This window comes from Neoarius graeffei, chromosome 15 (genome assembly GCF_027579695.1).
Source record: "Neoarius graeffei isolate fNeoGra1 chromosome 15, fNeoGra1.pri, whole genome shotgun sequence".
Classification (NCBI taxonomy): Eukaryota; Metazoa; Chordata; class Actinopteri; order Siluriformes; family Ariidae; genus Neoarius; species Neoarius graeffei.
The window spans coordinates 18,703,799-18,730,561 of NC_083583.1; the positions used below are offsets into that span (position 1 = coordinate 18,703,799).

At 43.1% G+C, this 26,763-nt stretch overlaps 2 protein-coding genes across 2 annotated transcripts in view; one reads left to right on the forward strand and one right to left on the reverse strand.

The window, feature by feature from the left end:
* ipo7 (importin 7) overlaps positions 1-4,902 on the forward strand; it is a 62,646-nt gene extending 57,744 nt beyond the window's left edge. The window contains exons 24-25 of the mRNA XM_060940952.1: positions 568-684; positions 3,829-4,902. Coding sequence (XP_060796935.1) covers positions 568-684; positions 3,829-3,926 — 215 coding nt within the window. The 3' untranslated portion in view covers positions 3,927-4,902. The remainder of the gene's footprint in view (positions 1-567; positions 685-3,828) is intronic.
* A 1,780-nt stretch (positions 4,903-6,682) lies between these two features.
* The window catches only part of pkd1l2a (polycystic kidney disease 1 like 2a), a 49,659-nt gene continuing 29,578 nt past the window's right edge, over positions 6,683-26,763 (reverse strand). The window contains exons 27-42 of the mRNA XM_060940640.1: positions 23,615-23,761; positions 22,787-22,986; positions 22,440-22,687; positions 22,156-22,357; positions 21,616-22,061; positions 21,426-21,522; positions 20,470-20,610; positions 20,204-20,389; positions 19,785-20,115; positions 16,955-17,088; positions 16,743-16,870; positions 16,475-16,635; positions 16,137-16,347; positions 7,105-7,206; positions 6,888-7,019; positions 6,683-6,805 (exon numbers count right to left, since the gene is read on the reverse strand). Coding sequence (XP_060796623.1) covers positions 6,683-6,805; positions 6,888-7,019; positions 7,105-7,206; positions 16,137-16,347; positions 16,475-16,635; positions 16,743-16,870; positions 16,955-17,088; positions 19,785-20,115; positions 20,204-20,389; positions 20,470-20,610; positions 21,426-21,522; positions 21,616-22,061; positions 22,156-22,357; positions 22,440-22,687; positions 22,787-22,986; positions 23,615-23,761 — 2,989 coding nt within the window. The remainder of the gene's footprint in view (positions 6,806-6,887; positions 7,020-7,104; positions 7,207-16,136; positions 16,348-16,474; positions 16,636-16,742; positions 16,871-16,954; positions 17,089-19,784; positions 20,116-20,203; positions 20,390-20,469; positions 20,611-21,425; positions 21,523-21,615; positions 22,062-22,155; positions 22,358-22,439; positions 22,688-22,786; positions 22,987-23,614; positions 23,762-26,763) is intronic.

The window sequence follows — 26,763 nt, forward strand, 5'->3', positions numbered from 1 at the left end:
CGAAAAAACGACTTACTAATAGATATAAAAAAATAAAAGTAATTTAAGTAAGTTTAAAATGTAATTGAAATAAAAAGTAAAGTATTCATAAATAGAAGTTTGGAAGCGCCTCTGTTTTTGGGCTGAGGAGAAGTTTGAAAGGGTGTACCGCGATACGGATCGTGGCTCTGCCTATCGCGATTTTGATTTCGATACGCATATCGTTACAGCCCTGGTTCTCACCTTACTAATGAACATGAGTTGTAGTCGGCGAGTAAAGCTGCATCGTGACGTGAGTGCAAACTACGGGGGGGGCAAATCTCTCTCAGGAGCAGTACCAAGCAGTCAGTCCTAGTGTGAATACTTGTTAAATTTATACAGGTTATTTTTGAAGCGAGAGTGTGATTCAGGCATGTAGTTATCACGGTATTAAACTGGAGATTATTTCCCATATGTTAGCTGCATTGCTTTCTTAAACGTGAATTGCTGACCCTGGGCATATCTTGGATGATCGACGGCATTTGTGGGGTATGGAAAAATCTCATTTTCTAACTGTTCCTTTAACTCGACGGGTTTTCTCCTCTGTAGATATCCAAAGCCGTGATCCTACATGGTACCAGGCGCTCACTCAAGCTTTGGATGAAGAGCAGGGTAAACAGCTTCAGGACATCGGCACACTTGCAGATCAGAGAAGAGCAGCACATGGTACGTAATGAAAAAACCTAACATGCATACTAAATACATCATTAAATTCAAATTCACTAATTACAATAAGTTTAATATTTAAAGCTTCGATTGGACAAATTTGCATATGATCATATGTGCATTAGGCGGCACGGTGGTGTAGTGGTTAGCGCTGTCGCCTCACAGCAAGAAGGTCCTGGGTTCGAGCCCCGGGGCCGGCGAGGGCCTTTCTGTGTGGAGTTTGCATGTTCTCCCCGTGTCCGCGTGGGTTTCCTCCGGGTGCTCCGGTTTCCCCCACAGTCCAAAGACATGCAGGTTAGGTTAACTGGTGACTCTAAATTGACCGTAGGTGTGAGTGTGAATGGTAGTCTGTGTCTATGTGTCAGCCCTGTGATGACCTGGCGACTTGTCCAGGGTGTACCCCGCCTTTCGCCCGTGGTCAGCTGGGATAGGCTCCAGCTTGCCTGCGACCCTGTAGAAGGATAAAGCGGCTAGAGATAATGAGATGAGATGAGATATGTGCATTACAAGATTAAAATCAACATAAAATGACCGATATAGAATAGTTTGTCCTATGGTAAAACGCCCTACGATCACTATAAAAACTAATAAATATTACAACATCCTACTGTGAAATGTCTACTAACTGTGCCAGAGATGTGCTTATTTAATAGTTAAGGTCTTTTTTTTTTTTTTTGTGTGTGTGTTAATTATTAGAGATTATCAGTGGGCAGTATGACAAACGAATATCATGACACTTGTTGGCTAATTCTCACCCACTAGCCAGACCCCCCCCCCTTGTAAATCCACATGATGGCTAAAATGTGTATTCTCTGAGAAATGTGAAGCAAGCTGTACATGATTGATTAATGTTGCACTGATTGGATGTAAAGGATCTTGTATCTTGTTAACTGCTTGTCAGAGCATGGCCTTTTACATTCTTGGACTCCTGGCCAGCAAAAAAAAAAAGAGGAAAAAAAAATGTAACTGTTCTTAGGCTTTATTACACCCTGATCGAGTCAGTTCCTCCTTGTCAGGGGGGTTGTTCTAAAACTGAGAGATTGCAATGTGTCAGGAAAGCATATTGTGAGGAAGTCGAACAGTATCAATATCGTATTGCCCACCTCTGATGTAGTATTATTTCAGTATGAATGCATTTTTTTTTCTCCTTTCCTGCTTCTTTAGCCTCAAAGAGTAATCTGTTAAAGCTGTACGGCCTTTCGATGTCGTCAAATCGGTGAAATTTAGTTCCCACTGAAATTTGGTCATTGTGATATGTTTGTTTCTGCAATATCTCAGAGAAAAAAAAAACAAACAAGAAAAACCCCAGGCCATTCTGTGGCTGGGAAGTTGTTTAATTTGCGGCGATTCACCAGCAAATAATGTGCATGAAATCACTCACTTCAAGCAGACAGAGGAAGTCCAGTGTGTGCATGCTCCAGATCCCTCCTGCTTCTTTTTTTTTTCCCTTCTTCTGTTGGGTTTTCCGGCATGCGGCGTCCAGTGTTGCATTACTGCCATCTACAGGTTTACCTTTGACCGTGCACCGACAGTTACAGCATTCTGTCGCTCAACGAACAGCTGATCACACCGAGGTGCTCGCTGACCATCGATATTTATTAGTTTGGTCCTGTGTTTCCTTTCCTTCGCAACATAACATATATATATATTTTTTTGTCTGGTTTCCATCAAATCGTGCACTCTGATTGGCTGGCGAGCGGGTCCGTATCCTACGATGCGGACCTCTGACGACTCGCTCGTTCACAACAAACGTAGCAATTTTTGTCAATGTTTATTTTCGCATTTCTCAGGAGAATAGCATTAATTTTACAGCATGGATAGCAATAACGACAGTCTTCACAGCGAAAGCGAGTTTTACTACCCTGAGGAAGAAGAAATAAAAGAAAACATTTCAGGAGAAAGCTAAAAACTTGTAACTGTTGCTAACGCCGAGCAAAAACATGGCTGAATCCTGAATGACTCAATTTTGTATAAATAGGGGACTACATAGGCAGCAAAATGTAGTTTTTTTTTTTTCCCTGCCATGGAAGTGCACTTGTATACCGAGGAGGAAGCCATTTGCATTACAGCCGTGAATGAGGATTCAAAATGGCGGCTCGGCTCAGTTTTCCCTTTCGGGTGCTCTCGTTTTCTGTTAGAATTTGGTAAAGAAAAAAATTAATACATTATTTACCAGCTTAAGGTCGATCTGTATGGTGAAATACCGTGACCTCAGCCTTGAATACGGAGTACTTTCAAGACCTCGGTCACGGTATTTCACGATACGGACCTCCCAGCTGGTAAATAACACATTTCTTCTCGCTTTCCATGACTGTAGTCAGTCTTCCACATTTCATTTGCATCCTCCATTTTCCTCTCTTGTTTCAAATTTGTATCCCACAATGCCTTGCGTGAACGGGGAAAGCCCACCACGTGGTGCATAATGTAGTATCTTGAATTGGGTCATAGTGAAGCAGGGGAAAAAAATGGAGAATTTAGGGCCACATGGCCCTAAATTCATTAATTTTTTTTTTTTTTTTTAAAAGAAAAAGACTAATAAAATTGGAAGTCTGTGATTCGAATTCCGGAGCTTTCGGTCCACTCAACAAAAATAATTGGGTGTCAGGGAAAATTCTTTTTATGACCTAAACTTGAAAAATCTGAAAGGCAGTCTAGCTTTGAAAGATGTTAAAAAGGGGCATGCATGTATGAGGCATATTTTGAAAATGAGCACAGTTTCAGTCTCCCACTCAAGGATAGGGGGTATATTGGGGAAGTAGGCTACCCACCTCTGGTCAGAGGGTGCTGAAATGTTTTTAAATCAAAATTTCATGATGTGGAGAAGTATGAAATGGGCAACTTTTACCTCATCATTGGCCTTGCAAGGTTCAGGATGATTTAACCAGTAGATGGTGTTTTGAGCCAATTTTCAACCCATGAATTGCTAATTTTATTTTTTTATTTTTTAAATTAAAAGTGGGGGGGACGGTAATTTTGTCAGCATTAACACCAGCATTGACGTTTCATCACAGTACATTTCATATTTAGGTTACAGACATTTGCAGTACTTTCTTTAATGGAATCAACAGCATATAAGGTTTATAATTGAAATCGGAGTTGTCTTTGCTAATTTGTGTCCGTGTATTTCTCCCTGTCTGTTTCCAGAATCAAAGATGATCGAGAAGCACGGGGGTTACAAATTCACGGTTCCAGTGGTGCCATCCACTTTCAACTTTGGCGGCAGTGCCCCTGGAATGAACTGAGTCGTCCCTTTTCCTCCCCTTTCTTACCCTGTGACTGATTGTAGTGAAGTGAAAAAAAAGCTTGTGTTGTTCCCTCAAGTAGTGGTTCCGGAACTGGTTTTCTCACTCACTCTTCAATCTGACTATCACTCTAGACAGCACCAGAAGATGTGGGAAAGCAACTAAATGCAACCAATGGCTGGGAAAAAAAAAACAAACAAAACAAATGACGACAAAAAACGATGAACTTTCAAGACGTAAAAAGAAGCTTTGAACAATGTTGTCTTATGGAATCCATTTACAAGAGGGATACCATGACGGCAGCTCTTTTTCTTCCCACCTACATGCATCGGGGGCTATAAATAATTGAAATTGATCGTGGGACTGAAGCTCATCATTTTCACTGTTCTGGCCAAGGGGCCTCTGTAAGATTATACCTCTGGCAGTAGTGTCCACTTTTTTTCTGCATAAACGGAAATCATGTATATACAAGGAAAGGCTCTTAATTTTTAAGCAGCCTGGACAACCAACCAGAGGCATTTGTAAGGTGACAAATGTGTATTCAAATGTAGCATATTGGATACTTGTCATAGCACTATGTGATGCCTGAAATCTGTAAATTAATAACTAGCACTTTCATAATGTTCAGGTCTCTTAGCCTTCTGTATCAGACTTCAAATTTTTTTTAAAAACACGATGCTATTTAAAACAGAGTACCTGTTACTTGGCAGGCAGGTTGTCCCATGATATCTGGTTGTCCGATGAATTAGTTTTCGGTGGCGGGGCAGTATTTCTGCTGCTTGTAATGGAAATGTTTAAGGTTCCGGAAAACGGAATGCTCTTGGCGTTCAGTTCAGGACATTTGCGTTAAGAGCACTGAAGGTTTGAGTAACTAATTGCCGCATGTACAATTGGGCTGGATTGTGAAGGTCTCAAGCATTTGGTTGATGTATGGATGAACCATCTATATATAACATTAAAAAGAAAAATGACTTCACTGGCTTCTTTGGTAATATGGTGTCCTACAAACACATTGGAGATGGTTTTCAAAGTTATTTTACTACGTAAATGATAAAACACAACGTAGCGTGCTGTTAAAGAAAAACGGACTGATTATTTTCCAATAACAGCATGCCTTGAAATTTTATTCCTCTTGCACCACAGCAATTTGCTAATAATTACCATCAGGTTAGTTACTTTAACAATGTTCAATAAAACAAGCTAGTTCCTGTTATCACCTTAAAACATGGCTACTTTCAACACTCATTCCATCACCTTTGAGGAAGCCATGGTCTAGAAGTTAGAGAAGCAGCTTTCGGACCAAAAGGTTCGAGTCCCTGGACGAGCAGGAGTAGCTGAAGTGTCCTTGAGGAAGGTACCTAACTGCCAGGGTATGTTGTACATCGCTCTGGATAAGAGTGTCTGCTAAATGCCTGTAATGTAATGTAAGCCTCTCTCTTCTTTCACTTGAAGTAAATAAGATGCCGCTTGTTATTTATTCGGGAGAGACTGAGTAGAACCACTGCTCCTCTACATCGAAAGGAGTCAGTTGAGGTGGTTCGGGCACCTTGTTAGGATGCCTCCCAAGGGAGGTCTTCTGGGCGTGCCCCACCTGGAGGAGGACCCAGGACACACTGGAGAGATTACATCTCTCAGCTGGCCTGGGAACGCCTCGGTATTCCCCCCCCCCCCCCCCCCCCCCCCCCCCCCCCCCGGGCTAGTCTGGGCTACTCTGCTTAGGCTGCTACCACCGCGACCCAGATCCGGATAAGCGGCAGAAGATGGATGGATGGATGGATGGATGGATTGTTACTGAGAAACCTGCAAGTGCAAGATTTTCACCCTTGAAGACTTTCTCATGGTGGAAAACTGACTTGGAAAGCAGTGACGCTGGAGACTCCTTCCATTAGTTTGAAACAAACGTTACAGAAAACTTCATATCAATAATTTATACATTTAGTAAATGAATTGTTTATTCAGCTTGGATTATATAACGCTTCAGCTACAAGTTAGAAAGAGATATTACAGCTGGTCCTACTGTTATGGGGGGGAGCTTCATGTATCCAACACTAGTGATGAGACCAAGACCAATCAAGTACAACCCCGGTCTTGTCTCAGACTGGACCATATTTCTACTCGGTCTTGTCTCGGTGTCAGATATGGAGGGTATTGGGATTTTATATTTCAAGACCTGTCAAGACCACAACTGCAGGAATATCATGAAATTGCCTGTGTATTGTCTGATTTATTTAACATAGTTAGTTACTGTGATTGGATGAACAGTAAAATTTTCTGCTTCAAATGCACCCAATAATGTGACTCATTGCTAATTTTAAATTTGTTACTGTTAACGGCCATCGCTCCTCCCCACCCCACCCTTCTCACACACTCATATGGGTCTGGTTCTGGTCGTGACATGATTTCGCCCTGCCTTTGCTTTGGTCTGTTCTTGGTTGAGGTGGTCTTCACTACAACACTATTCAACACAGACCAAGGTTTGTAGATTTTTTTTTTAATTATTATTTAAGGACACCAGAAAGAAATCAAGCAGTTAAAAGCCTTGTACAGAACCCTGTAGGGCTGTTTTACAGGTTATATAATAAAGGCCTACACTTAGTACATGTAACACCTTTCACATCAAGCCTTTAACGCTAATTACAGCGTTGTGCATGGAGATATTAATAACTCTACAATTTCCAAAGACAAAAAGAGCATTACATAAAAGCTTCTATTATCCACTTCATATACTACGATTATATTTCTCTCGGTTGTACATTTTATGAGATGGCAAAAGGTGTTGCTCTTGGTTCCTCAGGCAACTGGTTCTTCTTAACCTTGATTCCCAAAAGGCTGCATATCTTCATCAGCATCAGATCCACAATTTCCTCTTCTTCAGATGGCTAAGAAATAGACAAATTTTTAAAACTGGGTTTAAATTGTTCTTTGTATAGTTTAATTAAAAATGCAGGTAAATATCTGTACCTTATGGTGGATCTGTTCTTCAGAAAATGCCACCAGGATAACGGATATAAATAAGTTCAGAACCACAAACGTCATGAAGATGATGCAAGAACCGATGATGAATGCACCAAGAACAGGATTGTAATGTAAAACCTGGGGTTTTATGGGGGGGGGAAAACAAGATTTAAGATCATTAAGATTCCTTATTGAGTTACATGTCTATGACGATCTCACATACTTCCTCATAGTTGAAGATCCCCAGTTGTAAGCTTACGATGGTCTTGGCAGCATGTAGAAGAGTGTGGTATGAATAAAGCTTCCAACCATACATTAAATTACACTGTGGGAGGACAAACCAGATGAGAAACATGATTTAAGTTCAAAATTTTATCAGTATTATTAGTCTTATTTTTCTGAAAACTATTTCTCTCTCTGAGTCCTTCAAACCTTTTTGATGGAAATGACTTTTGTACGCCATTACTCTTGTCAGAGCTGTGTTGCAGACTCGGGCTACTCGTGTATTTAGGGCTCGCGCACCAGAGGTATGTGGCCTCCGGTGTCCACCAGAAGGTGCTGCACCAAGGTGCAAGGCACTATTGTTTTACTAAGGGATCTTATTATTGGGTCATTCCATGTCAAATCAACCAAAAGTCAAAGGTTTTCCCACCTCAAATTTTTTTGATAATTTTTCTTCCAGTGATAGATACACATATATGATGACCAAAGCCCAAATATTAGGTCTCTGTGATGATCTATGAGCTCATTTCAGCACAATTTGTATAAGGGGGGGGTGTCAAAATTTCAATTTTTGCCTATAAGCTGGAGCAAAATTAGGGCTATAAAAAAAGACATTTATGATGGCCATATCTTCATTATTTTGCTTGTAGTGTACGTTTGGAAGGTATATTTTAGGATTTGGGCCTCATTATCATCAGCTTTGAACATATGTATGAAGGGCAGCATGTTAAAAATAGAAAAAATAATTTACCCAGTCATAATTGCATTTTCTAATAAGTTAAAGTGCTTATTATGAAAAAACTACACCACAGCTGTCCATATCTTTAACACCATACTATTGTGGACCAACTTCTTATACCATTCGTGTATTTGCATGGCTGTAGATGTTATATATCTTAAAGGAAGGAACATGCAAACTTGACCCAGAATGAAAATGCCAAATTATCCCTTATTTTAGGGGGTCAAAATCCAGGGAGAGACACGCAGTACATAGCTGGTATTATTTATATTTAAAGTAGGTTAATCTCATCTCATCTCATTATCTCTAGCCGCTTTATCCTTCTACAGGGTCGCAGGCAAGCTGGAGCCTATCCCAGCTGACTACGGGCGAAAGGCGGGGTACACCCTGGACAAGTTGCCAGGTCATCACAGGGCTGACACATAGACACACAACCATTCACACTCACATCTACGGTCAATTTAGAGTCACCAGTTAACCTAACCTGCATGTCTTTGGACTGTGGGGGAAACCGGAGCACCCGGAGGAAACCCACGCGGACACGGGGAGAACATGCAAACTCCGCACAGAAAGGCCCTCGCCGGCCACAGGGCTCGAACCCGGACCTTCTTGCTGTGAGGCGACAGCGCTAACCACTACACCACCGTGCTGCCCAAGTAGGTTAATAATATCAAATAATATATAATAATTACGTATATAATGTCTTTCCTTCTTAGAAAAATATTGGCATCATTTATACACAAAAAAATGCTAGTTTTCTCTTCTGAGCCAACTTTGACCTTGCATAAATTGTTAATTATGATGATCTGTGGTATTTAAATTTGTGGTAATTTATTTTTAGCTTTGCTGACTTCAGCAGCAAAGCTGTTCAAATAGCTTAGTCCGGCATCCGTCTGTCCGTTAGCAGGGTGTGCTTTGACACTGTAAGAGCTAGGAGGCTCATATATGGCCTGATTATACCTTGGGTGACCACAACCTAGCTCACCAAAAACTGGGTCACTGTGACCTATTTTACTGACTTTATAGACCAAAGTTAATTGTTTTTGGGGCAATTTACATGTATTCCCAATGGGGAGGATTTGGGCCTGTATTTCAGTGGCCTTTTCAAGTTGCATTTACTTTGTGATATGATTTAATAGACTTTGACGAGATCTTTTGACCCGTATAACCTACTTGACCTTGTTTTCAAGGTCACAGGAGGGTTTTAAATCTTCAAACAATAAAGTCTTTATAGTGGCTTCTAGGTTGAAATAAAGTATGTAGTCACGGCAACTCGCATTAGGGGTACCGTAAAAAGGCTTGCTGGTCGGGCAAGCCTCCAAGCTACAAGTAACCACATCCTGTCGCCTATTGCACTCTATGAATGGGCTGTCAGGGAAATCTAAGGTATCAAGTTCTTGTACGTCTCTAAGGAAGATGTGGCAGAAGCATCACAGGCCCAAGAAGAACAGTGCAAAGAAGGTGCCTGGCATTAGAAGCCATCACAGCTTCATACCTGATGGGCCTAACCTGAGAATGTACAGGATCTCTGCAGATACACTACCATTCAAAAGTTTGGGGTCACTTTGAAATGTCCTTATTTTTGAAAGAAAAGCACTGTTCTTTTCAATGAAGATCACTTTAAACTAATCAGAAATCCACTCTATACATTGCTAATGTGGTAAATGACTATTCTAGCTGCAAATGTCTGGTTTTTGGTGCAATATCTCCATAGGTGTATAGAGGCCCATTTCCAGCAACTCTCACTCCAGTGTTCTAATGGTACAATGTGTTTGCTCATTGCCTCAGAAGGCTAATGGATGATTAGAAAACCCTTGTACAATCATGTTAGCACAGCTGAAAACAGTTTAGCTCTTTAGAGAAGCTATAAAACTGACCTTCCTTTGAGCAGATTGAGTTTCTGGAGCATCACATTTGTGGGGTCGATTAAATGCTCAAAATGGCCAGAAAAATGTCTTGACTATATTTTCTATTCATTTTACAACTTATGGTGGGAAATACAAGTGTGACTTTTCATGGAAAACACAAAATTGTCTGGGTGACCCCAAACTTTTGAATGGTAGTGTATTTCCATGACAAGTGGGACTCTAGCACATTATGATATCCAAGAATACAAGCCTGGTGCATATGTGGCAGCCGTCTATGACCAGGTCTGGTACATAGGAAGTGTGCTAGAGGTAGACCAGGGCTTTTCAAAGTGTGGGGCGTGCCTCCCCTAGGGGGCGCCAGAGTTCTTCAGGGGGGCGCAACGTGAGGAAAAATAAACCAGAATAAGTTACTATTGCGGACATTTAGCGAACTTCAGCTAGCCTTTGCCAGAGACAAAGTGGATCGATTTTTAGTACCTAAAGCTACAGTGAGTGAGGAGACAGAGTCTGGGCCAAGCAAAAAAAAGCAGGAAGTATGACCACGATTATTTAAAGTTTGGATTTTCATGGACTGGATCTGAAGATGCTCCACTGCCACAGTGTGTTGTCTGCTGAGAGGTGCTAGCTCTCAACAAGATGTTTTTTTTTTTTTAAAAAGCACAGATGTTTAAAATGTGTAAAAAAATGTTTTAAAAAGCACAGATGTTTAAAATGTGTAAAAAAGATGTTTTAATAAAGCTCATATGTTTTAAATGTGTAAAAAAAGATTTTTCAAAAAGCACAGATGTTTAAAAATGTGTAAAAAAAAAAAGTTTTAAAAAGCACAGATGTTTAAAAATGTGTAAAAAAAGGTTTTAAAAAGCACAGATGTTTTAAAATGTGTAAAAAAGTTTTAAAAAGCACAGATGTTTAAAATGTGTAAAAAAAAGATGTTTTAATAAAGCTCATATGTTTTAAATGCGTAAAAAAAGATTTTTCAAAAAGCACAGATGCTTAAAATGTGTAAAAGAAAAAAATAAAAATGTACAACAACCATTTTTTAAAAATACGAATGGAACATTAAGTATAGCAACAACAAAAATTGTAGGGGGGCGCTGTTTATTTGCTCTCAGGGGGAGGGTGATTCTCCCACACTTTGAAAACCCCTGAGGTAGACGAAGACAAGGATGATCTACTCATCACTTTCATGAGGCAAACACAGAATCCTTGCGTGTACAAATGGCCCAGGCAGAAGGACGAGTGCTGGGTTCCTGTGGGCCATGTGCTGTGCTTGCTGCCACTTCGCAGTACAACTACAGGCAGACAGTACAAGTTCCAACAGATGGACATTGACAAAATCAGAGACAGTGTTATAAGTTGTTCACAAGTGTGCATGGATGAACTCTTAGAAATATTACCAGTGTATATGGATTGGCATTAATAATATATAATGTGACTTGTTTTGCCCCTCCTAGAACTGCCACCTTATTGTGGCGGAGGGGTTCGTGTGCTTGAATGATCCTAGGAGCTATGTTGTCGGGGGCATTATGCCCCTGTTAGGGTTTCCCAAGGCAGACAGGTCCTAGGTGACAGGCCAGACCAAGAGCAGTTCACCAAAACCCTTATGGAGAAACAACCAAGGACCGTGACGTCGCCCGGTATGGCGCAGCCGGGGCCCCACCCTGGAGCCAAGCCTGGGGTTGGGGCTCGTATGCGAGCGCTTGGTGGCCGGGCCTTTGCCCATGGGGCCCGGCCGGGCTCAGCCCGAAGAGGTGACGTGGGCCCGACCTCCTGTGGGTTCACCACCCACAGAGGTAGCAGTAGGGGACTGGTGCAGTGTGGATTGGGTGGCAGTTGAAGGCAGGGGCCTTGACGACCTGATCCCCGGACACAGCGGCTAGCTGTTGGGACATGGAATGTCACTTCGCTGGGGGGGAAAGAGCCTGAGCTTGTGCGGGAGGTTGAGAGGTACCGGCTAGAGATAGTCTGCCTCACCTCCACGCACAGCTTGGGCTCTGGAACCCAGCTCCTCGAGAGGGGCTGGACTCTCCACTTCTCTGGAGTCGCCCATGGTGAGCGGCGGCGGGCTGGTGTGGGCTTGCTTATAGCTCCCCAGCTCAGCCGCCATTTGTTGGAGTTTACCCCAGTGAACGAGAGGGTCGCCTCTCTGCGCCTTCGGATTGGGGAGAGGGCTCTTGCTGTTGTTTGTGCCTATGGGCCGAAAAGCAGTATAGAGTATCCGGCCTTCTTGGAGTCCCTGGGAGAGGTACTGAGGGGTGCTCAGACTGGGGACTCCATTGTGCTACTGGGGGACTTCAATGCTCATGTGGGCGATGACAGTGACACCTGGAGGGGCGTGGTTGGGAGGAACGGCCTCCCCGATCTGAACCCGAGTGGTGTTTTGTTATTGGACTTCTGTGCTAGTCATGGTTTGTCCATAACGAACACCATGTTCGAGCATAGGGGTGTCCATAAGTGCACGTGGCACCAGGACACCTTAGGTCGGAGGTCAATGATCGACTTTGTTGTCGTTTCATCTGATCTCCGGCCCTATGTCTTGGACACTCGGGTGAAGAGAGGGGCTGAGCTGTCAACTGATCACCACCTGGTGGTGAGTTGGATCCGCTGGCGGAGGAGGAAGCCGGACAGACCTGACAGGCCCAAATGTATGGTGAGGGTCTGCTGGGAACGTCTGGCCGAGCAGTCTGTTGGGGAGGTCTTTAACTCCCACCTCCGGGAGAGCTTTTCCCAGCTTCCGAGGGAGGCGGGGGACATTGAGTCTGAGTGGACCATGTTCTCTACCTCCATTGTGGATGCAGTTGTTCGGAGCTGTGGCCGCAAGGTCTCCGGTGCCTGTCGTGGCGGCAATCCCCGAACCCGGTGGTGGACACCAGAAGTAAGGGATGCCGTCAAGCTGAAGAAGGAGTCCTATCAGGCCATGTTGACCTCCAGGACTCCTGAGGCAGTTGACGGGTATCGGCAGACCAGGCGTGCTGCAGCTCGGGCAGTTGTGGAGGCAAAAACTCGGAACTGGGAGGAGTTCGGGGAGCCCATGGAGAAGGACTATCGGTCGGCCTTGAAAAAATTCTGGCAAACCGTCCGGCGCCTCAGGAGGGGGAAGCAGTACTCTGCCAACACTGTTTACAGTGCGGGTGGGGAGCTGTTGACCTCGACTGGGGACATTGTCAGGAGGTGGAAGGAATACTATGAGGATCTCCTCAATCCCACCGTCATGTCTTCCATTGAGGAGACTGAGGCTGATGACTCAGAGGTGGACTCGTCCATTACCCAAGCCGAAGTCACTGAGGTGGTTTGCAAGCTCCTCGGTGGCAAGGCACCGGGGGTGGATGAGATCCGCCCTGAGTATCTCAAGTCTCTGGATGTTGTGGGGCTGTCTTGGTTGATACGCCTCTGCAACATCGCGTGGCGGTCGGGGACAGTGCCTCTGGAGTGGCAGACTGGGGTGGTGGTCCCTCTTTTTAAGAAAGGGGACCGGAGAGTGTGCTCCAATTATAGGGGAATCACACTTCTCAGCCTCCCAGGGAAGGTTTACTTCAGGGTACTGGAGAGGAGAATTCGACTGATAGTCAAACCTTGGATCCAAGAGGAACAATGCGGTTTTCGTCCTGGTCGCAGAACACTGGACCAGCTCTATACCCTTCATAGGGTGCTAGAGGGTTCATGGGAGTTTGCCCAACCAGTCCACATGTGCTTTGTGGATCTGGAGAAGGCATTCGACCGTGTCCCCTGTGGTATTCTGTGGGGGGTGCTTCAGGAGTATGGGGTTTGGGGCTCTTTGCTAAGGGCTGTCCGGTCCCTGTACGAACAGAGCAAGAGTCTGGTTCGCATTGCCGGCAGTAAGTCAGACCTGTTCCCAGTGCATGTTGAACTCCGGCAGGGCTGCCCTTTGTCACCGGTTCTGTTCATCATTTTTATGGACAGAATTTCTAGGCGCAGCCAGGGGCCGGAAGGAATCCTGTTTGGGAACCACAGGATTTCATCTCTGCTTTTTGCGGATGATGTTGTCTTGTTGGCTTCTTCAAACCAGGACCTTCAGCATGCACTGGGGCGGTTTGCAGTCGAGTGTGAAGCGGCTGGGATGAGAATCAGCACCTCCAAGTCCGAGGCCATGGTTCTCGACCGGAAAAGGGTGGCTCGCCCTCTTCAGGTTGGTGGAGAAGTCCTGCCTCAAGTGGAGGAGTTTAAGTATCTCGGGATCTTGTTGACGAGTGAGGGAAGGATGGAGCGTGAGATCAACAGGCGGATCGGTGCAGCCTCCGCAGTGATGCGGTCGCTTTACCAGTCCGTCATGGTGAAGAAGGAGCTGAGCCAAAAGGCGAAGCTCTCAATTTACCGGTCGATCTACGTTCCGACTCTCACCTATGGTCATGAGCTTTGGGTAATGACCGAAAGAACAAGATCGCGGATACAAGCGGCCGAAATGAGTTTCCTTCGCAGGGTGGCTGGGCGCTCCCTTAGAGATAGGGTGAGAAGCACAGTCACTTGGGAAGAGCTCAGAGTAGAGCCGCTGCTCCTCCACATCGAGAGGAATCAGCTGAGGTGGCTCGGGCATCTCTTTCGGATGCCTCCTGGACGCCTCCCTGGGGAGGTGTTCCAGGCATGTCCCCCCGGGAGGAGGCCCTGGGGAAGACCCAGGACACGCTGGAGGGACTATGTCTCTCAGCTGGCCTGGGAACGCCTCAGTGTTCTTCCCGAGGAGCTGGCCGAGATGTCTGGGGAAAGGGAAGTTTGGGCTTCCATGCTTAGACTGCTGCCTCCGCGACCCGGCCCTGGATAAAGCAGAAGAAGACGAGATGAGTGACTTGTTTTGAACATTACCTAGAGTTTTTTGGAAATTATCATATTTTGCTGTGATAATTAATACATGTTGATCAATGATCTGGCTTGTACGGAATTTATCTTTGATAGCCAGATATGTTTGACTTGAAGTATGGCTAGACTCTAGGTTAATAAACATTTTTGTGTTAAACAAAACAAGTGTTCCCTTTTTCAGAGGATTTCTAGCAGTTGGTTAATGTCAGACCCCGGGTCCAATTGTCTTGTAACTACAAAAGGGAGAGCATTACATCTTCCATTTTTTTCACATATTATTACCAAGGCATATATTTTCAAGCACAAAAAAAACTGAAATTGCTATAATGTGTCCCTTTTGAGAAATGTATCCAATTATGACAAAAATATCACTTTTCATTCTGGGTCCAACTTCAGGGGTTAATAAGTCAGTGAATATAACCACTGGGGCCTCGAGCGTGTTTAATATGCTTAAGAAGTTTACTGACAATGTACATTAAAAATTTTAAGTCTCTATCATCACTAAGCTAAGAGTAATGAAGAAATCAAAATCGTAAAAATACACTAGCGAATTTTCGTCTCTGTGATTTTTGCTTTTTCTATACCACCTGAGGGCTAAACTGGACAAAATATGTAGACAATAATGGTTAAAATCAGGAGAGGACCAACTTTTCTGATAATAAAATCCATGTCATAGACCTAACACTTCTGCAAGTACTTTTTCTAGATGCACAAAGTTGCTCCAGAATTGAAGCATTCAAGAAGGAAATGACCCCTACTTCAAAAACAAGGCTGAATCTCAACAGTTAGCAATAATTAAGCTTAAATACTTGGCCTTAGTACTACCAAGGCATGCTACTTGCAGTGTGCAAAGTTTAAGCAAAATAAAAAATTTGAGGTGGGAGGCTCCGGTTGAGTTGACATGGAATGACCCTATTATTATTATTTTTCTTCAAGACTTGGTCATTTTTTAGGTAGTTCCCATGGGTGAAAACTCATGAAATTTGGTACGCACATCAGTCCTGGCCATCGTTACTCAGGGATAGAGGCTTGGCCCTGGGTATATCCGGGGGACTCCATCGTGCTCCCACATGTCATTGAGACTTTTTCCCGGTATATAGTTTCACCGATCTATGTCAAATTTGGTAGGTGTGTGGGGTGCCCCAAGACGAAAAAAATTGTAATGTATGTTGTATTAGCCATACTCAACAGGAAACGAGTTATTTTTGGTTTTGTGCGTTTTGACACGTTACATTTTGACATTCTCCTCCTGGGCAGTTTGTTGGATTCATGCCAGATTTGGTGTACTGGAGGTGCTCGGGCCCTTCATCGCCACTTGCAGCTATATTCATGTGTTGCTTCTGCTATGCATGATTGTCTTACAAATATGACATTTTTTTGTTGGTGGTGAAACACGTGTCACAAAAACGATAGAGGGCATACTGGGAAAGGTGTGTTCTCATTAGATTTAGGTAGGGGTCACTTGCAGTTACAAATATGAACCATCAAGATAAAGGCTGAGCAAAAACAAAAAAACAAAGCAATAAGCAATGAAGCTTGTAATGTGAACATAGCTTAAGCTTGTTATTGCTGAGGAAAAAAAATACAAATCGAATTCAATTCTAAAATTCTTACAGCAATGGAGTAAGCCAAGAACATAATTGTCATGACGATGATGAAGCCAGAGATGTCGTTCCACGCCCGACGCAATGTCGCTGTGATCATTTGCAGTTTCGGGTTGAGGCGCAGCAGGTGCCACAGTTTGACCGTAGCCAGCAGAACCAGGAAAGCTACAAGGTATCCAAGAACTCCATCTGCTGCGGCAGTCTCGTGGAAGCTAGCATGTCTGGCAGAGGAGCAAAGGATTACAGGAGATATGAACATTTGACAAGCAAATGTTCGCTGATAAATAACTCATTCATATTTAGTTTCATATCTTGAATTCAAGGGATTAAATGGCTAAATGCACTCACTGGTCTTTGTGGTTTTGATAGTACTCAATGTCCCGGATGCCCAACAGTTTCCTTTTGATAAAAACACACAGTGCACTCCAGCTTAAAATAATGATGGCTAGCTCCAAAAGATTCCACTTGCTCCTGAAGTATTCCCACTTGTGCTGTTTCAGAAGCTTGCCCTGTAATAAACAAAATAAAACAAAATACAAGATATCCATCTCACTCTAATTCTATATTTAATTTTAAAAAGCATAATTATTGACCGTTTTGATGTGAGAAGACTGACCTGCTGAAACATGTAATAAAGAATGAAGAGAAAATAGGTGGCCTCGGAGGCCATCATGAAAATATGAAAACCACCAGTTGACTGATAAAGGCGGACACTTTGGAGATCACTGCGATACTGAAATGCTCCTGTGAAACAAAAAATATCTCAGGAAGCTCTTGGATCTCATATAAACCAAAGAAACCCTGAATTTGCAAGAAAATGAGACTCACCCACTGCTGTGGTCTCGAACATCAGCGTGACGATACAGAAGAGGTTGACATTAGCATTATACACTGTGAATTCCACAAAGATAGCACGAGTGTATTTGTCCACCCAGATGTTGTCTAAAAGGTACTGAAGCAAACTGTGGAAAGGAAACACCAGGGTTCAGAGTATATCTGACAGTTCTGAATAGGCTACAGCTAAATTAGAGGTGGTGAAGAAGTCAAAAAGGTTGAGTGGGGAACTGGTTAGACTGAATTCCACAAACTTGAACCTTGGTAAAATTTAGCTTAGAATTTATACCACAGCAGTGTTTGGTGCTCAATTCTGATTGGTCAGAAGGTCTTGAATTATCTATAATGGCATGGCTCAGGCAGTAGCTCATTCTAATACATTACCGTTTCTATAGTATCAAGTACACATGGTCTCCACATAAATGGACTGCTGATATGGTGACATTTGTTTATTGTGATGTTTATTTAAATTTTTTTGGAAGGAGTCTCCAGTGTCAGCACTTTGCAACAGTTTTCAGACACAGGAAATTCTTCAGGACAGACATCTTTGCAGTTGCTCAGTGTGGCAGCGGGGGCGTGGCCAAGTGGTAGTTTGTGAATGGAGGGCGGGGTCAGGCAAGGTGAGTGGCAAAGCCAGTACACCTGCTGCAGTGGAGGTCAAAGACCCGGCCGACGCGAGCAGGTGCTGGAACACCTGGCGATCTTCCTGCTGGACCAACAGCAAGGCTTTGAAACATTGTTCCTGCTCCTTTTGGAGGGCAATTAGCACTTGGTGCTGGTTCTGTTGGGTGGTAGCGAGGGCATGGATCAGGTCCTGAAATGGGGAGGACTCCATGTGTGGTTCTCTTCAGTATCCCGGCTTTCGGCACCTAGTAAGCCCCTGATGTGGGCGGAATACTGAAGCATGGCAGGCAGGAGATGTTGTTCACCAACAACTTTATTTTTGATTTTGCTGCTTTTCAGCTTCACTAAGCTTTTACACACACACACACACACACACGTGTTCTGGTCAGGAGAGATCCTCTCTTGTCGCTCTCTCCCTCCTTTTCTACCTTCACACAGACACAACGTTAATTGACAGCAGGTGTACTAACTTTGCCACTCACCTTCCCTGACCCCGCCCTCTATTCACAAACCAATGCTTGGCCACGCCCCTGCTGCCACACTCGGTAACATGAAAACATTTAACAGTTATTCCACAAAATCGAGTCATATTTGAGCTGATAGCTGATGAGGTGTGTAGCACCGAGTTGGCTATAAGCCATGTACGACGAGATTGAGTGGAAATACTGTTTTATTCTAACCACATTCACTGGATTTTGAGAAACAGAGCATTTTTATTTTTTTTGCAGATTTGATAAATAACTTGATACAAAATGTCCAGCAAAATCATTTCCACTTAGAGTGTGAACAAACCAGCGAAATGAAAGTAGCAATTTGTGAATAATAATTCTTGAAAATAAAAGACACATTTTTACCATTAAATACTTTTATTCCACATTTTATTGGGTTTTTTATTTTTATTTTTTGGGGATTTTCTTTTTGAGTAGAGTTTTTATTTCGTCCTCGGTTGGTTCAGCAACACGCTCCGCCATTTTCTTCTTCTTCTTTAGGTTTTTTTTGGTGGCTAGCAAACCAACTTAAAGGTGCATTACCACCACCGACTGGGCTGGAGTGTGGAACAGGAGATATTGGGGGAAAAATACTTGATAACAAATCCGCCATTTTGTTTTTCCCTACTCACGGTATATAAGCTGATATCCTCGTAGTAAAGTGGTCACTCAGAGCACACAATTGCTCATATCCAGTGAATGTGGATAGAAAATTTTATATATATATATATATATATATATATATATATATATATATACACTGTGTAGGGCGGCTGTCACCTCACAGCAAGAAGGTCCTGGGTTTGAGCCCAGCGGCCGGCAAGGGCCTTTCTGTGTGGAGTTTGCATGCTGTCCGCGTGGGTTTCCTCCGGGTGCTCCGGTTTCCCCCACAGTCAAAAAGACATGCAGGTTAGGCTAATTGGTGGCTCTAAATTGACCGTAGGTGTGAATGGTTGTCTATGTGTTAGCCCTGTGATAACCTGGCGACTTGTCCAGGGTGTACCCTGCCTCTCACCCATAGTTAGCTGGGATAGGCTCCAGCTTGCCTGCGACCCTGTAGGACAGGATAAGCGGCTATAGATAATGGATGGACAGATATACTGTGTGTGTATGTATAAAATTTGTCTTGTTCACTTTAAGAGAGAAAAAAACCAGTTGGCGAAGGACCAACTGTTTGTTGCTACTATAATGTAATGATACCACAAATAAACTCATTTCGCAGACGTTCCACAATAATAATTATAAAAAGTATGACATTCCTTGATTTATTAAAAAAAATGATAAAATGATGTAATCACTGGCAAACTGCTGTGGTATAAGAAGAATAAAACACTCTGGGATGTACTATTATTGGAAAACTGGCATCACAGCACACTCACTGATCCTCCTATAATAGTATGCCCTGTCATGTTTTGCTCTTTGTGTAGGCAAATAATTACAGGAAGCTGTATATGGTTTGTGCATCGGAAATGAAAGTGATCCCTCTGAATGTTAAGAATAGTTGTAAAACTATATAGATTTATTTTTATTTTAGGGAAGCACGATCTACCCTCTTCTACATACACAAACTCAAAGACACCCAGGACAGGCTAGTGTCGTAGCCAATAAAGACAATTCAATTGAAATCCCACTGTCTCTAAAATGTAACCTGTACAAAATAATACAAGCTTCTCCTCAACCCTGCACATCAGTATAACATATCAATACCGTACCTGCTTGCATTTTGTTTGTTCGACCCCAGGTCCACAACAAAGCCCCCACCTCTGTAGAAAGCCACCCCACCCCAGATAGGGTGCGCCCTGAGTCTGGACTGGGTTTGGTACCGCCATGGCATGAGCTGACTCTTAGACACATTTACATCTGTTGATCGGTTCCAGCTTGGACCATAGGACCCCATGTCCTCCACATCCCAAGAGTATGGAGCATGGCAGTCATGAATGAAATGACTCATGAAGCTGGAGGTCCTGCAGGAATCCTTGTGCACTCGAACCTGTCGGAGTCGGGCATCGCCTACAAGCTTCGAATTTCCATCTGTGATGAAGCCTATCACAATGACCAAAGTATATCGGACATGATGAATACATTTGGTCAAAAGTAGACATGCACTTTATACACAGGTTAAAATGTATACCTGGTTGTCGTCCAAAAATATTATTTAGGAGGGTGGTGTTTGCCCAGGTAAACACATCTTTGTAGTTCATACTGTCAGCAATGCCGTTCCTGAAACTCTGTTGAATGTGCTGAGTGAGGTAGTAAGCATTGGGATCTCGCTGACCATAAGCCACCAGGAGCAGCATCCAGAGGAACCCCACATAAACTGGAAAGGAAACAACTGTCTTACACTCAGCTGTGGCTGTTTCCCAGTTAACCATGGCATTACAAGTAGGTATTTCTTACTGAGAATCTCCCTGATGAGTGCAAAGACTTTCTGTTCTTTGATCATGTTGTTCCTCATCTTCTCAATATCAGAGGGAGGAGGAGGCTGATAGAAACTGCATGTGCTGTCCCTCCTGGCAATGCATATGCCATCAGGGTTATCTGTGGTGCATAACATTGATGAATGTTTGCAAAACACTAAACATAATAATTTTTTTGTGAACATTCTTTCATTCCTCTTCAGTAACCCCTTTATTCTGGTCAGCATTATGGTAGATCTAAGCCTATCCTGGGAAAACTGGGCATGAGGTTGGAATATACCAAAGATGGGACTCCAGTCCATGGATACACACATTCACACACTTATTCACACTTAGGGGCAATAGTCAATACATCTACTGGACTGGTCCTAGGAGGGGCAAAGAAACCAAAGAACCTGGAGGAAACCCACATGCACATGGAGGAAAATTCATAGAAAGTCACTTGAGCTTAGGATTAAACCAGAGCTGGAGCTGTGGGGCAGCAATTCTACCCACTACACCAATGTGCCAACACTGATTAGAATTTTTTTTTTTTTGCAAATTTTCTTTAAAGGTTACCTGTACTTGGTGGCATGGTGGTGTAGTGGTTAGCACTGTCGTCTCACAGCAAGAAGGTTCTGGGTTTGAGCCCAGTGGCCAGCGAGGGCCTTTCTGTGTGGAGTTTGCATGTTCTCCCCGTGTCTGTGTGGGTTTCCTCTGGGTACTCCAGTTTCCCCCACAGTCTAAAGACATGCAGGTTAGGTTAATTGGTGGCTCTAAATTGACCGTAGGTGTGAGTGTGAATGGTTGTTTGTCTCTATGTGTCAGCCCTGTGATGAGCTAGCGACTTGTCCAGGGTGTACCCTGCCTCTCGCCCATAGTCAGCTGGGATAGGCTGCAGCTTGCCCGTGACCCTGCAAAGGATAAGCAGTTATGGATAATGGATGGCTGGGTTACCTGTACTTGATAGAGCACCCTCAATTGGAACATCTCCATATTCTTCTTGATCAACTTTCTTTAGAACCAGAGCAAAGAAGACAGCAAATCCAAGCACCTAAATACAAAGACAGCAACACTTAAAATTTGATTCACTGTTTAGATTCCCCTTAATGCAAAATAAAAAGCCAAATTAATCAGGACCTATTACCTTCATAGGCTGGGTAATGAAGATGCTCTCGAAAAAAGACACAACCATAGAAATGAGCCAGCTAATAGAGCGGTCTGTTCCGTAAGTCAGTCCATACATCATGGTGAAATATGCTGACACTCCACTAGTGGCTACAACAAGAATCCAGCCAACAAACACAAACCACCAGGGCAAGCCTTTCTGACAGCACTTCTTATCACCTCCATGGTCCTCCCCCAGACTGGAGCTGCAGGATACCTGGTCTCTATTGGAGCTGGAGGAGAGATATGGTTCTAGCAATCTTTTCATGCCCTGAACCTGCAGCACTGCCTGAATGTAGCTCTCTGGTTTAGAGAATTGGGAAGGACCCAGCAGCCTCAACTCTTTCTCCACATTCTGGAGTTGTTTGTAGAGATACTGCCTGTAGATACTATGTTTCTCTTTTGGCATCTGTTCAGGACTCCTCTCTGGTCATGTTATATAAAAAAACAAAATGATACAGTACTAATGTAAGATATCTTAGAAACTAGTTTTGTACATGTTTAGCTTTTCAGTCCATACCATGCAGATTTACAGCCCCGAGAGATACAGCAAGCTCCTTTTTGGAGGCATCAGAGTAAAACTCGCCTCCTGCACGGTTCTGCTGACAAATAATATCTTCGACTAGTGATAGGAGAGCATTGATATCCATTTTCTCAGGGTCTATCCTTGGCATGGGGCTCCTCAGAGCCTTGGAGAGTGATTGGGCTATCCTTCTGATGTCCTAAAATTGTACATGAGCAAACAGAACAAATATTTAAAACATTCCAGAAAATGGGACTCTTCCTTTTTAATGTTCAGTGTACCTTTATTACAGCATCTGGTGTGATCTCCCTATGGTCACTCTGTGGAGAAGGAAGTTGGGTTGGCGACACCTGTCCTGTTTTTGCTTGCTTAACAGAATCAGTCTTATACTGTTTAGGAGTTTGATCTGTTCTTCGTTCCCTTTGTCGGACATTTCTGAAGATGCTCACAATAAGAAGGTTGATGGGGAACATAATAATAGAGCTCTGGATTCCAATCATCACTTGCTGCCAGGTAAACTCAATCTTACCTGTAGTCAGAAGTTGATAGAGCATTATTCGTGATTAAAGCACTTCAAATTGTCATGACAAAGTTAGTAGTAAAATAAGTGGGTACAAACATCCATTACCCAGATCCATGGTCTGCTCAGAGGGGTCAGTGGGAATCCCCCAGAACATGATGCTGGTCAGCATGGTGCAGAGCAACAGAGAAAAACAGCATGAAACACGCTGCACTCGAGTGAAGTTACTATTCGGTGGCCGATTGATCACCGAAAACCAAATGTGACCATCTTGGAAATCCTTGGTGGTTTTCATAAAGAACAGATTGCTGTTGAAATAGAAACATAAAGTTATAACACTTATATAAAAATAACTTCTGTATTTATCATAACTTCTGATAAAATAACTATCAGCTATGTTATACGTATGATGTACACCATATGGCCAACATATGTGGATACCTGACCCTCACAGCTTTGTGTGGACATTTCCCAAACTGTTGTCACAAAATTAGCAGTGCACAATTGTCTAGAATGTCTTTGTATGCTGTTGCAAGATTTCCTTTCACTGGAACTAAGGCGAGAGCCATGAAGACATGGCTTACCAAGGTTGGTGTGGAAGAACTCGAGTGGCCTGCAGAGAACCCTGACCTCAACTACACTGAACACTTTTGAGATGAACTGGAATGACAGTTGTACACCAAGCCTTAGTGCTTGGCATCAGTACCCAACCTCTGTGGCTGAATGAGCAAATTCCTACACCCAAAATTTGTTCCAAAGCCTAGTTTAAAGCCATCCCAGACGAATGGAGATTATTATAACAGCAAAATAGGCAAAGCTCAATATTAAATGTCCATAGCTTTGGAATGGGATGTTCGATAATGTGTCCACATACTTTTGGCCATATAGTGCACCTTCAGGGGGATATTGTTCATTGAAATAACCAAAGTTACACACCTAAACCTTTTTAAGTCCAGCTCTGTTGCTGCAGGAAACACTTTGTCCAGGGTGCACTCTCCTACATCAATGGCCAGCCATGAACTACATAAGAAATGCCACTTTTGCCCTGTCTCCAGGTCTTGGACCATCGCCTTATTAACATACCTGAATAGCAGATATTCAAGGTAATCACATGGCTCTAATATGAATGTCAGTTTAGGAATGGATGCGTGCAATAAAACATGACAACATGCAGTTGTAGGAAAATAATCAACTACAAATACTGTATTTGAGTTACTCTGTATGACATCAGATGTCATGGAGCTGAGTTAAACCATTGCTGGATTAGCTCAATGAACTCAGTCTTAGACTGCGTCAGTTTTTTTTTTTTTTGCCTGATCGATACAAACTCGAGGCAACTGGGCAATTTTTAACCAGGGGCCCTGATAATATTTCCTTGTGGGTTTGGCAAATTAGCATATTAGCACCGGATGCCCCCACGGTTGAAATTTGTATATTTCAGATTTTTCTATTTTTTTTATTCTATGTATATAGCTACTTTTGTCTTTGCTAAGTTCTTCTATCTTAACTGTTCAAGCACCAACCACCAAAGCAAATTCCTTGTATGTGAGAACGTACTTGGCAATAAACTTGATTCTGATTCAAACAGGACTTTCTTGGTAATGGCAGTGTTTGCCGCTCTGCAGACATGGCCAACATACTTAAGATACTGAGAATATACCAGGGCTTTGAACCGGTTCAAGGAACGAAAATGAAAACCGGGAACTTTTTCTATTTCACATGGAACAGAAACGAAACCAGAAACTTTATTATTTTTTATGTTCCGGAACAGAAACGCTTATTAAAAATAATGGTAACCGGTTAATACCGGTTTTTATTTCGTTCCTCAAAGTTTCTGTAGCCTACAAATAGTCAGTCTTCTCCTGCGCAAGTTTCTATGACCCGCTGGGGTTCACTTCCTGTGTGACGTTCGCTGACTGAATGGAGAGAGCGGGAAGGTGGACTGCCATCACGTCTCCATTACTGAGTGTCTGAGCAAAGAAGAGCCTGAACGATGCAACCTCCATATTGGCTGTTTGTAAAAATGTATCAGTTGTTGCCCTTCCCACGGGAATCATCGCGGGCTCGAGAGACGAGACCTGACGAGTTAGTTCGTTGGTAGCAGAACAAAATGTCTGGACACAAATCAGGTTTTCAGAAAAGGAAAGAAAATAAACGGAGGGTCGAAAATACAAAAAAGGAGGCAGAAAATGCAAAACGAGTTTTAAGGTAGGACAAATGGTTACTTTTCTGAGGCAGCCCGCCGTGGCTGCCTGCAGGCTTATTTATTATAGCCCATTTAGTTAAAATAGTTGATATAAAATGTTTATAGTTATAGTTATGTGATGGTTGTCCTGATTTAGACTGTTTTTTTGGGGGGTTGCGCGATGTTGCACCCGGGTCCAGATTAGGGCAGAACCGGCCCTGGCTACATTTCAGCTGTAGTTTGTTATGAATGTATGTACTTGCATAGATGTGTACTTCCAATATGGCGCCTAACAAAATCTCGCGGTGCGGTGACGTCATGCGGTAGCCCTCTATAGGGCCTGACTAGCCTTTGGTAACACACTAAACGAATTATCTTTCATTTTTGGCACTTTTTCTGTTTGTGTAGATGGGAAGACATACTGAGAATCCAAATCACCAACATTTGAAATAATAATTGTTTTGAATTATTTCTTATCTTATTTAATGAAGGTTGTAATAGAATTAGCCTACATTTGGCTTAAGCTGGATGAGACAGCGACATAATTTTATAGCCATTTGTTAAACAGCTGACAGGGAACGTAATTAACCGTTCCGGGAACGAAATTTTTTTGTTCTAACCGGTTCGGGAACGTCTATTTAATGGTGGAACCCAAAACCGGAAACGTTAAAATTCCGTTTCTGTTCAGAACGAACCAATAGGAAAAAAATTCCGGTTCAAAGCCCTGTAAAAAAGTAATAAATACTGTATCTATCTGAAGTGGTATTTCACATATTGACTATTACACAAATCGAGTGAGTATTGGCACATTTTGGTTGAGGAGGTAGAAACAAAAGTTAGAAAATCCAGTTATATTGCACATAGAGACATTTTTTGGGGGGGAGGGGGGGAGTAATCAATGAGGTAGTTAGCTGTCCAGAGTTTGAGTGGGTTGCAGTAAGAGGTACTTCATTCCCTCCTTAAAGGAGATATGCAGAACCATGGCCTCACTTTTTGTTTATAAATGCCTTGAGACCTCAAGAATGGCACAGGAATAGTTTTAAGTGTTAACAATAAATCTAATATCGTAATTTTTACGATTAAAGTGATTTATATAGGTAGCGGTCTGAGTGAATGACCTTGACATCCGTGACGTCACAGCAGGAAGTCTGTCAATCTCATCGCCATTTCCGCTATACTAAAACACAGAGCTGACTGCAACTCCGATCCTCCATTTTGAGCTAATTTATCGCCATGCCACATACGTAGATGTGTTGCTGGTCGGTGCAGCAACACGACAGAAGGTGGATTTACGTTGCATTCATGGCCCAAGAATGTTCAAACTGCAAAGATTTGGACGTGTTTTGCGAGAAGTTCACGGACACATTGGGCGCCTACGAAGTGGTCTCTCCTCTGCTCTGCACATTTTACTGAAGACTCGTACAAGACCTCTGATCTGTTGAGGAGCGTTGGCTATAAGCCCGTACTGAAGGAGGGTGCAGTACCAAAAATTAAATAAAACTATAAGAAAAGGAAAGTAAGTTCAGTTGCACCAGTTCTCCCAGAATGTGAGCCGAGGGTTGTTGCTAAAACTCGGGACGGAACGGGACATATTATCGCTCGGGGAGTGACCTCCCTGCGATTGTTGCTAAAACCGGTGACGTCCTGTCTTGTCCTGGGTTTTAGTAATTTCCTGAGCTGAGCAGTAATGGTGGAGTACTCAGTATGGAGAAAATGGAGAATGAGTGGACCAGCCATCTGATTTCTCCGCTGGATATGCTTGCCTCAGCAGCAATATCTTGCCCTTACATGGAAGAAGCAAATGAACGGAGAACTGAACGAACAACTGAAAGTCAGATTACTTCAAAACAATCGGCCACAAGGTCGGCCTTCAAGAAGTGAGAACACAGATGGGTAAGCT